Below are 11,811 nucleotides of genomic sequence, written 5' to 3'. Positions count from 1 at the left end.
CCCTGTGATGCCCCATCATGGACCCCGCTCCAGACTCACTAACGAGGTGCGCTGGGCCGGCCACAACCACCTTTGTCAAAGACGCCCTCTGGAAGAGCCAACCACGAGGCCAGCACTAACGACGCATCACAAAAACGCGCCGCCACCAAGCCTCGCTGCCCGCGACATGTCGTTATCCATATCAGGGTGAGCCAGACCTATCCACCGCCGCCTCCCAGCCCAATAGTTGCTGGATCCACACGCCCTAGGAGCAGCTAACCCACGTCGCGACATCACGAACAAGGGAGGGGGATGGAGCCCTGTCTTTGCGAGCACTACAAGAGCTTTGTCCAATGGACACATTCCAATGGCGGCACGGAGGGAGAGGAGGCGGGGGTGGGCGACTGAGCTAGGGCTCCCTTGGCGCGCGCGCATCGCGCATCGCACCAGCGAGGAGTGAGAGGATGAGTCCCCAGAGAGCCGCTCGATCGCATACATCAAAAGATGTACTCCCTTCATATTAATTGTCGTTAAAACAGATGTATCTAGATATATTTCAGTGCTTGATACATGCGTTTAATCGACAAGTAATATGGACCGGAAGAGGTCCTTACTGAAGAGGACGCGGGAAAATGAACAACTCCATCGGTTTTCCAACCTTCTATGTGTACACATCAAATGGTGTTTTCGCGCTCCAATACATATCCTAATCCGAAGTACTAACAAAAATCTTGCAGCTGAAGGTATACTATGGTTGGTGGCTTCGCTGTCTCATTGTTTTCTTCATTTGCTCCAATTGGCGAGTCCTTCTCTTCGAAGGTTTTTGCTGAATGGTGACAATGACTGAAAGCCACTCCCATCAAACATTTGTCACAACGATTGTAACAAAAATCCCACGTTTTTTAAGTAAGAATATGATCCGACCTAGTGTCAAAAAGAAGAGATGATGATCTGACTTTCTCGCTACTGTCAAAGGTTTAGCAACTCCAAAACGGTCCTTTTCGCCGGACGAACGGCCCGTCTCTCTGACTCTCTCCACGCGTCGCGCCGTCGCGCGCTAGCTGCCGACCGCTGCCGGCCGGGAACCGAGCCCGACCCAGTCCTCCTCCCGCCATAATTTAAATCCCACAGGATGCCAAATCCCCATCCTACCCCTCCTCCTCTCTCCCACCAACCAAGAACGCGTGCCCTTTTCGGCCATTTCGTCCTCTCCGTCGTCTGCTTTCGAATCCAAGGTTATCGAAACAAAACCATCCCCATCAACGAGTGTCCTGCTCAGCACGGGCGGCACGGCACGCGACGCGTGAGAAGCCAAGCATGGCAGGGCCTACGCCGACGTACTCCTTCGTCGTGGCGCACGCCTCGGCGTTCCTCGCGGAGCTCATCGCCGACCCGCTCCTCCGGCGCCACCTCCTCTCCGCCGCAGCCGCCGCGGACGGCGGCGGGGGGCAGCACACGGCCGCGACGCTCCAGGCGCTGTCGCTCATATCGGACGCGCTGGACACGGTCCCTTCCGCCTCGCCGTCGCCGTCGTCGCTCCGGGCCGCCGAGCGGCTGCTGCTGTCCCTCCCCGCGGCCACCCCGCTCTCCTGCCTCCTCTCCGCTCTCGCGTCGGCAGCGCGACGACGCGGCGGGGCGCCGTCCGCCGCGTCCTCCGTGCTCGACCTCTTCGTCCTCGACCCCGCGCTCGCGCGCCACGAGCTCGCGCCCGCGGCATTCGAGGCACTCTTCGCGCCGCGCCTCCTCGCCGTCATGCGGCACTTCGCCACACGCCGCGCGTCTGCCGCCGCCGCAGTGGCCTCCGCGGCACAGGGAGACGAAGACAGATCCGACGAGACAGTGGCGCTGTCGGCGATGAGGGTGCTGTCACTGATGAGCGGCGCCCAGGCGCACGAGATGAGGGGCCTGGAGCGCGAGTACGAGATGGTGCTGGACGTGAACTGCAAGGCCTACGCGCTCTACCTAAAGAAGATCCTCGAAGCCGGCGAGGCGCCAAGGATGTCGCCGCCGCCTCCTCCTCCAGAGCTTGTATTCACCGTCGGACAGCACGCCGACGAGTACGAGAACACCGGCTACGAGGAAGCCTCGACGGACGCCGACGATGGGGCCGTCAGTTCACAGAATGGCGTACGGAATAATGTAAGTCTACATAGACACTTCGTGCTCTCCATGCATTTCAGCGTGCTCAACGGAGTAGTTCAGAGTCCAGACTCACAGCAGGTTCCGGTGATTTTGTAGCCGATGTGGGCGGAGGCGGAGGGCGACATGTACCCGCGGCAGGGCAGCATCAAAGGCCGGAGGGAAATGATGAGGCCGCCGAGCCTGTACCCGCAGCGCGTGGCTCCGCACCTCATAGTGCAGCAGCAGAAGAAGCAGCCGCCGCAGGTCGGCAGAGGAAGCCCGGCGACCAGACTCCGGGCTGGATACTCGCCTGCCACGGCTTCCGACGAAAGCACGGAGGATTCTTCATCCGAGCTCTACACCGGAAAACAGGTGTGTGTTTGTGTGCTGTATACGTATAGCTGTATCTGAACCTTGACACGGACTGAAACTTAAAAGAATTTCTTTTAGGCCGAAACTAGAGAGGTGTTTTATTATCGTCCGAAACAGGAATAATGCAAGCGGACCGTGGACGAACGGTCCGCTTGCATCCTTGTCCATGATTGGATCCCTAGTCCAAAATCAGAGAAGTCCATTGGTGCTCAGGTCTACCCATTTCTTATGAATGGCAGTCCCCAAAAAAGATTAACGGTGCACATCTGAGTTCATGATTAGTTAGGATATGCGGTGGTTTATAATAAATAAACATGGATGCCGGTCTACAAGTAAAAATATGAACTTTGAATTAGGCAACTTAGACCCGTTTGTAAGTTTATGATAACCCCATTTAAATAACTAGACTAGACTTGGTCTTATTTACTCTAATAAGCTGACATGTTTTTGTCTACGTTCTTACTCTCTCTGTCCCGAATTACTTGTCACAGAAATGGATAAAAATGGATGTATTCTAGAACTAAAATACATCTAGATACATCCATTTCTGCGACAAGTAATTCCGGACGGAGGGAGTACTTACCTTCTTCACAAGTCACAACACATTAGAAACCAAGTTCATCACAATTTAACAACCTGAAACTAAACAATAAGGACGATTGCATAAATGGTCTGGATTCTATAAATTTATAAAACTAGTGTTTTCACAATTAGCACATAGGTACTCCTATATCAATGCACTGAAATCAATTAATTCTTACTCCATCAGTTCCTAAATAGAATATGTGTTTTAGATATTGGTATTTCTAGGGGTTTTCACTAGAAAAGTATGAAATTTAAATATTTAAATATTTATCAATCAAAATGTTTATTTGTATAGAATATAAGTCAAAGTTAGAAAAGTTTGACGACACGCTTTCTAGGAATTCATTGAATGGAGGCATTGCAAAACAAGGAGATATGTTGCATGTGCTCCTGGTGAGTTGTGATGACCCCATTCGCCAAAAAGTAAAAACTAATTGCCTGGTTTTGATTTAATCAGTTTTGCACGTTTTAAAAACTAGATGATACCCCACACGTTGTTGCGGGAATATTTTCCAACATATTTCAATGTGATTCGTTCTATGAAACATGAATATTTGAAGTAATAATATAAAATGCTAAAACTAGAAATACATATAATTTATTATGTTTGAGTACTATAGAGTTGTAAAATGTTTATTACATATAAATAACATAATAGAATGAAAATTCTCATGTATGTTTGCATGTTGAGATGAGTATTTTGTTCATGCATGTTTCATAATGAAGTGGTATGCTTGCATGTTGAGAGACATATGGTAGTGGAGGTGGGTCTTTTCTCATGCATTTGTGCGATGATGTGGTATGCTTGCATATTGAGAGAAATAGTTAGTGGGGGCTAGCTATTTTGATACTAGACGATGCCCCTCGCGTTGTTGCGTAACCTTGGTAAAAAAATGGCTAGGAAGACTAAAGTTAATGCAAAAAGCAAATATAAAAGTGTCTAACATTACTTAATTCCTTGGAAAAAAAGTCAAGCATGAGGTGGTATGCTTTGCATGAAGAGATTAATGAAAAAAGTAACTTATGATTGCATACATGACTTGGTGATGCGGCATTGTTGCATGGAGAGAAAAATTAGGTAGTGGGTTGTAGCTATTTAAGAATAGATGATACAAGATGAGTCAACTTTTTTATGGTACAATCTGCATGAAAAAAAAGCTTTGCGATAAGTGTTGTGCTTTAGTTTTGTAAATTTCAGTAGTAAGTTAGATTGTAGTTTTATTCGCTGAATATTGTGGTAATGCCATTTTGCCAAAATTTTCTATATATCAACATATAAATAAGTTTAGAATGACAGAATTCAACAACATAAATAAGTATAGGAGAACCTAAAGCTAGGATGAATATCTATATGACAAACCATAAATATAATGACTGATTTGCTATTTTCTTAGTCGTATGAGACACTTACAAATGTCCTTCTACTTTTGAAACAGAAACTGCAAAAAATAGCTACTTAATTTTGCAAATAACGAACCAACACTCACAATCATCAACTTAGAAAAAGTATTCATTCATGGATTTGGAAATACTCCCTCTGTTCCTGAATATAAGACCTTTTTGGGAGCTTAATTTAAACAACCAAAATGGACGGTGGTATGAACGGCCCATACTACAATCCTGGAAATTATTGCAGTGGAAACTTTCGGATATCTAATCTGGACTAGTTAAGATGTGTGACTGAGATGTAATAAAATTTGAGATAATTCATGAACAAATAGTCACTTGGAAACATCCAACGATCCTCATCTTCTTAGGCCATCCACAAACGTGTGCCCTAACATCAGGCGGTGGGATTGTTTCCCTGCTCGCTATGTGCGATTCCTATCAAAAACATGATATTGCCTAGCATCGAAGCAAACGGAGTCACGAGGCGCCCCAACCATTTTCCTCGCGGAAAAAGTCCATTTCAAACCCTGAACTCGTAGGAGTTCGGCGGAATGAACCCTCAAATCGAAATCCCGGTCGATTGCATTCTGAACTATGCAATCCCGGTCTAAATCAAACCATGACATCGTTTGAACTGGGATTCGTATGATGGGCCGGCCCGCTGGAGTATTTTTTCGTTCAAGAATAAAAATTCCGAATGGCGCGCATCCAGCTCCCCGCTGAACCAGCCCGCTTTAGTTTTTTTTTCGTTTAAAAAAATGAGCGCGTGGTGGGGCGCGTACCCAGCTCCCCGCTAAACCAGCCCGCTTTAGTTTTTTTTTCGTTCGAAAAAATGACCGCGTGGTGGTGGTGGCTCGAACCGAAGATCATTTGTTGTTGATCGAAGCAACAAACCACAAGGACACCACTTGCGTTGTGTTAACTTGCTCTCTTTTTCCTCCTTTTAGCCTTTCTTTTTCTTTCTTTTTTCACTTTATTTTTCATTTTCTGTTTTTTCTTAAATTCGTGAACCGGCCCATTTGGAGCTATTGAATAGTAGGCGCGCAAAAAAAAAATTCTGGAAAAGTTCTACGGGAGCGACTCGAACTCGCGACCTCAATCTTGTTATTTGCTGGAATTTGCCAACCAAACTAGTGAGTTCAACTGATAGATTCACGACACGAAACATTATGCTCCAAACTTCTTTTGAACATTTGAGAATATTATGCACTGAACATTTTCGAAAAACTATAAATAAATGTGTTGAACAATTTTTGAATATGCATTGAACATTTGTATTATGTGATAAACATTTTTTAAAACAAATATGAATATATGCAACGATTGGTTTTTGAAAATACGCATTGAACATTTTTGTAATATATGTTGAACTATTTTCAAATAAACATTGAACATTCATGGACGTTTCTGATAAACATCTTTTTTCATGGACGTTTTCAAATCCATGAACATTTTGTACAAAATTCGTAAAAAAAATCTTTTTAAATTCTGGTTCACAAGGTTCTTTTTTTCGTTTGCTATTTCCTAGTAAAACGGATTTTATATAGTTTTAAAAACTCGAGCTTTTAAAAAATTAGAAATTTACGGCATTAAAAAATAATATGCAAATTTGGAAAAAGGTTCGTCAATTTCAAAAGAAATCATGATTTTTTTAAAAAGGAAACTAAAAAATAAAATAAAAACAAAGACAAAACGAAACGAAAGAAAAAGGAAACAAAAGAAAGAAGAAAAAGGGAGTAAGTTAACATAACGTATGTAGTGTCCCTGGTTAGTAGCGTCGTTCCAACCACCAGCATCGGTCTCGATTACGAGCGTGCGCTTCTTTTTGTTTTCTAACAAAAAAAACAAAAGCGGTCCGGGCTAGCAGGCTGTAGTCCCCTTTGCATTTTTTTATTTCTAAAAAAAATTAAAGTGGGCCGGCCCAGCGGTTGCAGGGGTGAGCATAGCAGCGGCCTCAGCGAATTCCCACCGATCCCGGTCATCCAAAGGACCCGAAGGTTCAATTTAGACCGGGATTGCATAGTTTAGGGTGCAATCGACCGGGATTTCGACTTGAGGATTTGTTTCGCCGAACGTCTACAAGTTCAAGGTTTAAAATGGACTTTTTCCTTTCCTCGCACAAGTCAAAATTAATTGGTTGCGAGGACTTATCCTGAACGCCAGAAAAACTAATTCCCCGAGAATACCTACCGAGGCTTCTTCAACTAACTAGCGGGTTTCCGGTTTTTTTGGATGCTTGGTCGGCTCGGCGTTGAATAGAACAAATTTGCAATTTGAGTTTTTTTTGTTTTTTTTTCACAATTGCCACATGTTTGATTGGATTTGCAATTCATTCTTGCTAAGTCTCAGTCGAATGAGACTTCGTTAAGTCGAAGTCTCAAACGATGCTACATCTGTGAGATCTTACATTGAGATCCGTGCAATTTTTTCAATTTTTTTCCTTTTTCTCTCTTGCATATGCTATGTTACTTGACCGAGACTTGGTTAAATCTCGGTGGACTTGGACCTAGCCACAGCCTTTGCAATTTGAGTTTTTCTATTCATCATATGGCACTTATTTATCCGTGTTAGCATTGGACAGTACAATGCTACGGTAATTTTTCAATTTGTTTTTTCTCTCTCTCTAGGGTCTAAACAAACGCCTAAGCATTGGAGATGACATTTGTCACCCCATTTCACTAGAATTGCACATTTTCAAATAGTGTGATTTTAGAGCGTAATTCCAGATGGTAGTGATTTATAGAGAAAGACAACTGGGGAACTGTCAAAAGCGTAGCCTACACAAATGGCTCTTTTCAAATTATGAAATTGAGTTCTTATAACTTTTTTAAAAGAAGGTTCAATAAAAGAAGGCATGTAAATTACGTTTCTACTACTTGAGGATGGAAGAACACAACCCTCGTTTGCTTCTCATCGCTCCAAAGCTGAGTTCCCAATGCTGTTGGCTTGTCTCCTAGGAAAAGCCTGCGGCGTCCCCACTGTCCAAGCCACGCAGAGCTCAGCCACGCGGCGACGATGGCGCCCGCCTCTCTCCGGAGCCCTCGAGGTAACCATTTGGATCGCTTCCAGAAACAGCATTTCACCAACCTAGATTGCACCGATGTTATCGATCGAGACACGCGCTGATTTGAGTACATACAGGTCCCCGATGGGCGGCGACGCGGACCTGTCGCGGCATCAGCAGCAGCAGGCGGCGACGACGCCCAAGGACTTCGTGTGCCCGATCACCAGCCAGGTGTTCGACGACCCCGTCACGCTCGAGACCGGCCAGACGTACGAGCGCCGCGCCATACAGGAGTGGCTCGACCGCGGCAACGCCACCTGCCCCATCACGCGCCAGCACCTCCACGGCGGCAGCCTCCCCAAGACCAACTACGTCCTCAAGCGCCTCATCGCCGGCTGGCGCGAGCAGAGCCCGCCCGCCACGCCCATCACGCCCCCCACGCCTGCCACGCCCGCGGTGCCGAGAACACCCGCCGCGAGGATGGAAAGCCCGGCCCCCGCGTTCAAGATCAACTCGCCGTCCCCGGACGCCACCGGCAGCCAGGCGAGCGCGCCGTCGCCGACCAGCGTCATCGTGCAGGCCACCGTGGAGAGCGCCGTCGGCGAGCTCCGCGCCGCGGTGTCCTGCCTCTGCACGTCCGAGGAGCTGGCCGAGTCGGAGAAGTCGGTGCTCAGGATCGAGCGGCTCTGGCGCGAGGCCGGCGCCGCCGAGCAGGCCTTCTTCTCCGCGCTGGCCAAGCCCGCCGTCATCAACGGCTTCGTGGAGATCCTCTTCAACTCCGTCAGCGCGCAGGTGCTGCAGGTGGCCGTCTTCCTCCTCGCCGAGCTCGCCTCCCGCGACGACGGCGTCGTGCAGACGCTCACGCGGGTGGACACCGACGTGGACTGCCTGGTCGCCCTGTTCAAGAAAGGGCTCGTCGAGGCCGTCGTGCTCATCTTTCTCCTCTCTCCTTCCGTAGAGCAGCTTGTCGAGATGGACATGGGCGAAGCGCTGGTGGCCACCATCCGGCGAGCCGATGAGGCAGACGCGCTCAACATGTGCGTCAAGCCCAAGTCCGCGTCAGTGATCCTCCTGAGCCAGATTCTCACAGAATCAGGCGTCGGCCGGGAGAGCACGCCGCCGGTGCCGAGGTCCGCTCTTGTGTCTGAGAGATTCGTGAGGAGCACGGCGCTGGTCTTAGAGGCCGAACAGGTCGAGGTGAGGGTGGCCGCAATGAGGATCCTGATGCGATGCATCGCGGAAGACGGCCACTGCCGGAGCAGCATCGTGGAGAAGCTGGCGGTGGGCGCCGTCCTAGACGCCTTCCACGTCGTCGGCGACGCCGACAAGTTCGAAATCGTGCGGTTCCTCTCCGAGCTTCTGAAGCTGAAAAAGTAACGAAATCAAATTCCACATTCCTCCCACGCTTTCTAAGTGCTGACTTGTGGACCCCATGCATAACCGTTATTCGAACTGCAGGCGATCGGCCGCGGAACGTGTGCTTCGGGCGATCAAAGAGGGGAGCTCCTTCAGCATGATGCACACGCTCCTCGTGTATCTGCAGTCCACCACGCCGGAGCAGAGCCCCGTCGTCGCCGGACTTCTTCTTCAGCTCGATCTCTTGGTGAGCTGGCCACAGTAGAATTTATTCAAATTAGCTTACGGAATGATTCATATATAGCTCTTCTGAATGATTTGATGTGATTGTCAGGTGGAACCGAGGAAGATAAGCATGTACCGCGAGGAGGCGATGGACAGCCTCGTGCAGTGCCTCAAGAACTCGGATTTTCCGAGGAGCCAGCTCCTCGCCGCCGAGACCATCATGAACTTCCCCGGAAAGTTCTCGTCGTCCGGGCGGCCGCTCGCCCGGTCCGCCCTGCTGAAGCTCGCAAGGGTGAAGGAGAGGTATCGGCAGTCGCAGGAGCTGAGCGTCGTTCGTGGCACCGACGGCGCCGAGGACGACGCGGCCGGGGAAGAGAAGGCGGCGTCGGAGTGGGAGAGGAAGACGGCGTACGCGCTGGTGAGCCACGAGTTCGGGCTGGTGCTGGAGGCCCTGTCCGAGTGCCTGGAGAGCAAGAACGCGGAGCTGTTCGCGGCGAGCCTCGTGTGCGCGGCATGGCTCGTCCACATGCTCTCCCTCCTCCCGGACACCGGCGTGCTCGGCGCCGCGCGTGTCTGCCTGCTCCGGCAGCTCGTGCTCGTCCTCAGGTCCGCCAAGCACGGCAGCGACCGCGCCCTCGCCATGGTGGCGCTGAGGAGCTTCATGAACGACCGTGGTTGGTTACTGGCTGCTCAATGATCATTCTGCCGAGAAGTTTGTAAATTAAAATACTGCTCTCATCTCTGATTTATGCTCAAAAACTTGTGACATTGTTCAGAGGGCATGCAAGACATCACGACGTACATCAAGGACGTGCTGAGGACATTGAGGGAGCTCAAGAAATCGTCCGGCCTCGCGTTCGAGATGCTGAAGCTGCTGTCAGATGGTCAGGAGTCTAGCATCGTAAGAGTCAGCGTTTACCATCAATCCGATTAAATTCAAAAAAAGTTCTAAATTCACAAAAGATGTACTATTACATACAGATACAGTACAAGATTTATGTTTGCTGAAGAATGTTTCTTGTTCTTGTGGCAGGACATGTGGAACCACAAGGAGCTTAACAATGCCGATTGCAGCTCGAACGGCGAGGTCACGTCGATCGTTTACTACAAGAGCTACATCTTCTCCGGGCACTCCGATGGAACACTAAAGGTTGCGCTTCCAAAATGTCCATGATTACAGTTACAGGTCTCATTAATACAGTTTCAGTCTTTCAAGTCTGAAAAATTCCCATTCAGGTGTGGGAGGGAAGCGAGAACATCCTTCGCCTCGTCCAGGAATCCCAGGAGCACACGAAAGCAATCACCAGCTTGTCAATCCTGCCCTCGGAGGAGAAGCTCTACAGCGGATCCATGGACAGAACTATCAGGGTAACAACATCGACATCCTATGTTTCTTTCTTCGCGAGATCGAGGAAAGTTAATTACAGCGTGCGAAGTTCAGAATGAAACCTGTTGGTTGGTACGTGCATGGGCAGGTGTGGCAGTTCCGGGACGGCCTCCGGTGCGCGGAGGTGTACGACACGCGGGACCCCGTGCAGAACCTGGCCGTGGCGGGCGCCATGGCCTGCTTCGTGCCGCAGGGCGCCGGCGTGAAGACGCTGAGCTGGAACGGCGGCACCCCCAAGGTGCTGAACCCGAGCAAGTCCGTGCGGTCCATGGCGCTGGTGCACGGCAAGCTCTTCTGCGGCTGCAACGACGGCAGCATCCAGGAGATCGACCTGGCCAGCGGGACGCTGGGCGTCATCCAGTCCGGGAACAAGAGGATCCTCGGCAAGTCCAACCCGGTCTACTCCCTGCAGGTCCACGACGGGCTGCTCTACACCGGGAGCACCCCGCTCGACGGCGCGTCGGTCAAGGTGCTTGCTACATGAATACGATCGACAAACCAGTCTATCTCGGTGTGGTTTCTCCGGCGATTCGAGGTATTTGTGAGGGGTTTCTGACGACAGTTTGGGCGCTGCTGGGTGCAGATATGGAACAGCTCGAACTACAACCTGGTTGGGTCGATACCGTCGGCGGCGGAGGTGCGGTCGCTGGTGGTGAGCGCGGACCTGGTGTACCTCGGCTCCAGGAATGGCGCCGTGGAGATCTGGTCCAGGGAGAAGCTCATCAAAATCGGCGCCCTCCAGGCCGGCGGAGCCGGCTGCCGGGTCCAGTGCATGGCGGTGGACGCCGACGGGGACGTCCTCGTCGTCGGAACGTCTGACGGCAAAATTCAGGTCAGGGTCGTGGATTTTATATTGGCCAATAATGCATGAAGGCTGTTTTACACTGAGAGTTCCCTTCTTTTTCTGTCTCTATACAGGCTTGGGGATTGACATGAGCAGATGCAGATTGTCCGGTACAGACTGGGGATGACGGAATAAGTGACCTATCTTTGTGCAGAACGGTCACTAGAATGGGGATCTATACAGACAAAAATGGCATATACTGTAATTTGAATGTAACTATTTTTGGCATGCTTTTGCAAGGACTGCAAAGTACATAACTGTCATGCCCTTTTCTGGATTCAGAAGAGAATTTGGTAGCTAGGGTTGGGGAAAGTAAATCATGAAAGCTGGAATTATCATCGTAAGATATAGGGTTTATGTTTTGGTAGAGATAATTCTCAGCAAATGTGATGCGATCACAATAAACGGAGCTGGCTTATATCGCCCAGCTGACAACGATAGAAAATGAACACCAAGACAAGTGAAACGGTACAGTAAAGTGAATAACGCTTCAGTCGGAGGCGAGCCATGCGAGCCGTCCAATCTTGTTATGAGCTTCAATCCGCATCA

At 49.6% G+C, this 11,811-nt stretch overlaps 1 protein-coding gene across 1 annotated transcript; it reads left to right on the top strand.

Annotated features, from left to right (window-relative positions):
• Window positions 1-1,268: 1,268 nt before the first annotated feature.
• Window positions 1,269-11,602, top strand: LOC123069358 (putative E3 ubiquitin-protein ligase LIN). The gene is made up of 12 exons (XM_044492191.1): window positions 1,269-2,118; window positions 2,218-2,472; window positions 7,404-7,492; window positions 7,588-8,823; window positions 8,909-9,053; window positions 9,141-9,705; window positions 9,808-9,932; window positions 10,065-10,181; window positions 10,268-10,399; window positions 10,507-10,887; window positions 11,002-11,250; window positions 11,337-11,602. Exons 1-12 carry the CDS (start codon window positions 1,297-1,299, stop codon window positions 11,352-11,354), a joined length of 4,134 nt encoding a protein of 1,377 aa, XP_044348126.1. The 5' UTR covers window positions 1,269-1,296; the 3' UTR covers window positions 11,355-11,602.
• The last annotated feature ends 209 nt before the right edge of the window (window positions 11,603-11,811 follow it).

The sequence above is a fragment of the Triticum aestivum genome, chromosome 3B (assembly GCF_018294505.1).
Source record: "Triticum aestivum cultivar Chinese Spring chromosome 3B, IWGSC CS RefSeq v2.1, whole genome shotgun sequence".
NCBI lineage: Eukaryota > Viridiplantae > Streptophyta > Magnoliopsida > Poales > Poaceae > Triticum > Triticum aestivum.
This window is presented reverse-complemented; position numbering and strand designations above follow the sequence as displayed.

What these genes read in the sequence shown, in the direction of transcription:
- LOC123069358 (XM_044492191.1), top strand. Translation starts at nt 1,297, where the DNA reads ATGGCAGGGCCTACGCCGACGTACTCCTTCGTCGTGGCGCACGCCTCG. An exon ending in AGCTCTACACCGGAAAACAG is followed by an intron (nt 2,473 to 7,403) that starts GTGTGTGTTTGT and finishes CTTGTCTCCTAG; the next exon opens with GAAAAGCCTGCGGCGTCCCC. An exon ending in GAGCTTCTGAAGCTGAAAAA is followed by an intron (nt 8,824 to 8,908) that starts GTAACGAAATCA and finishes TTCGAACTGCAG; the next exon opens with GCGATCGGCCGCGGAACGTG.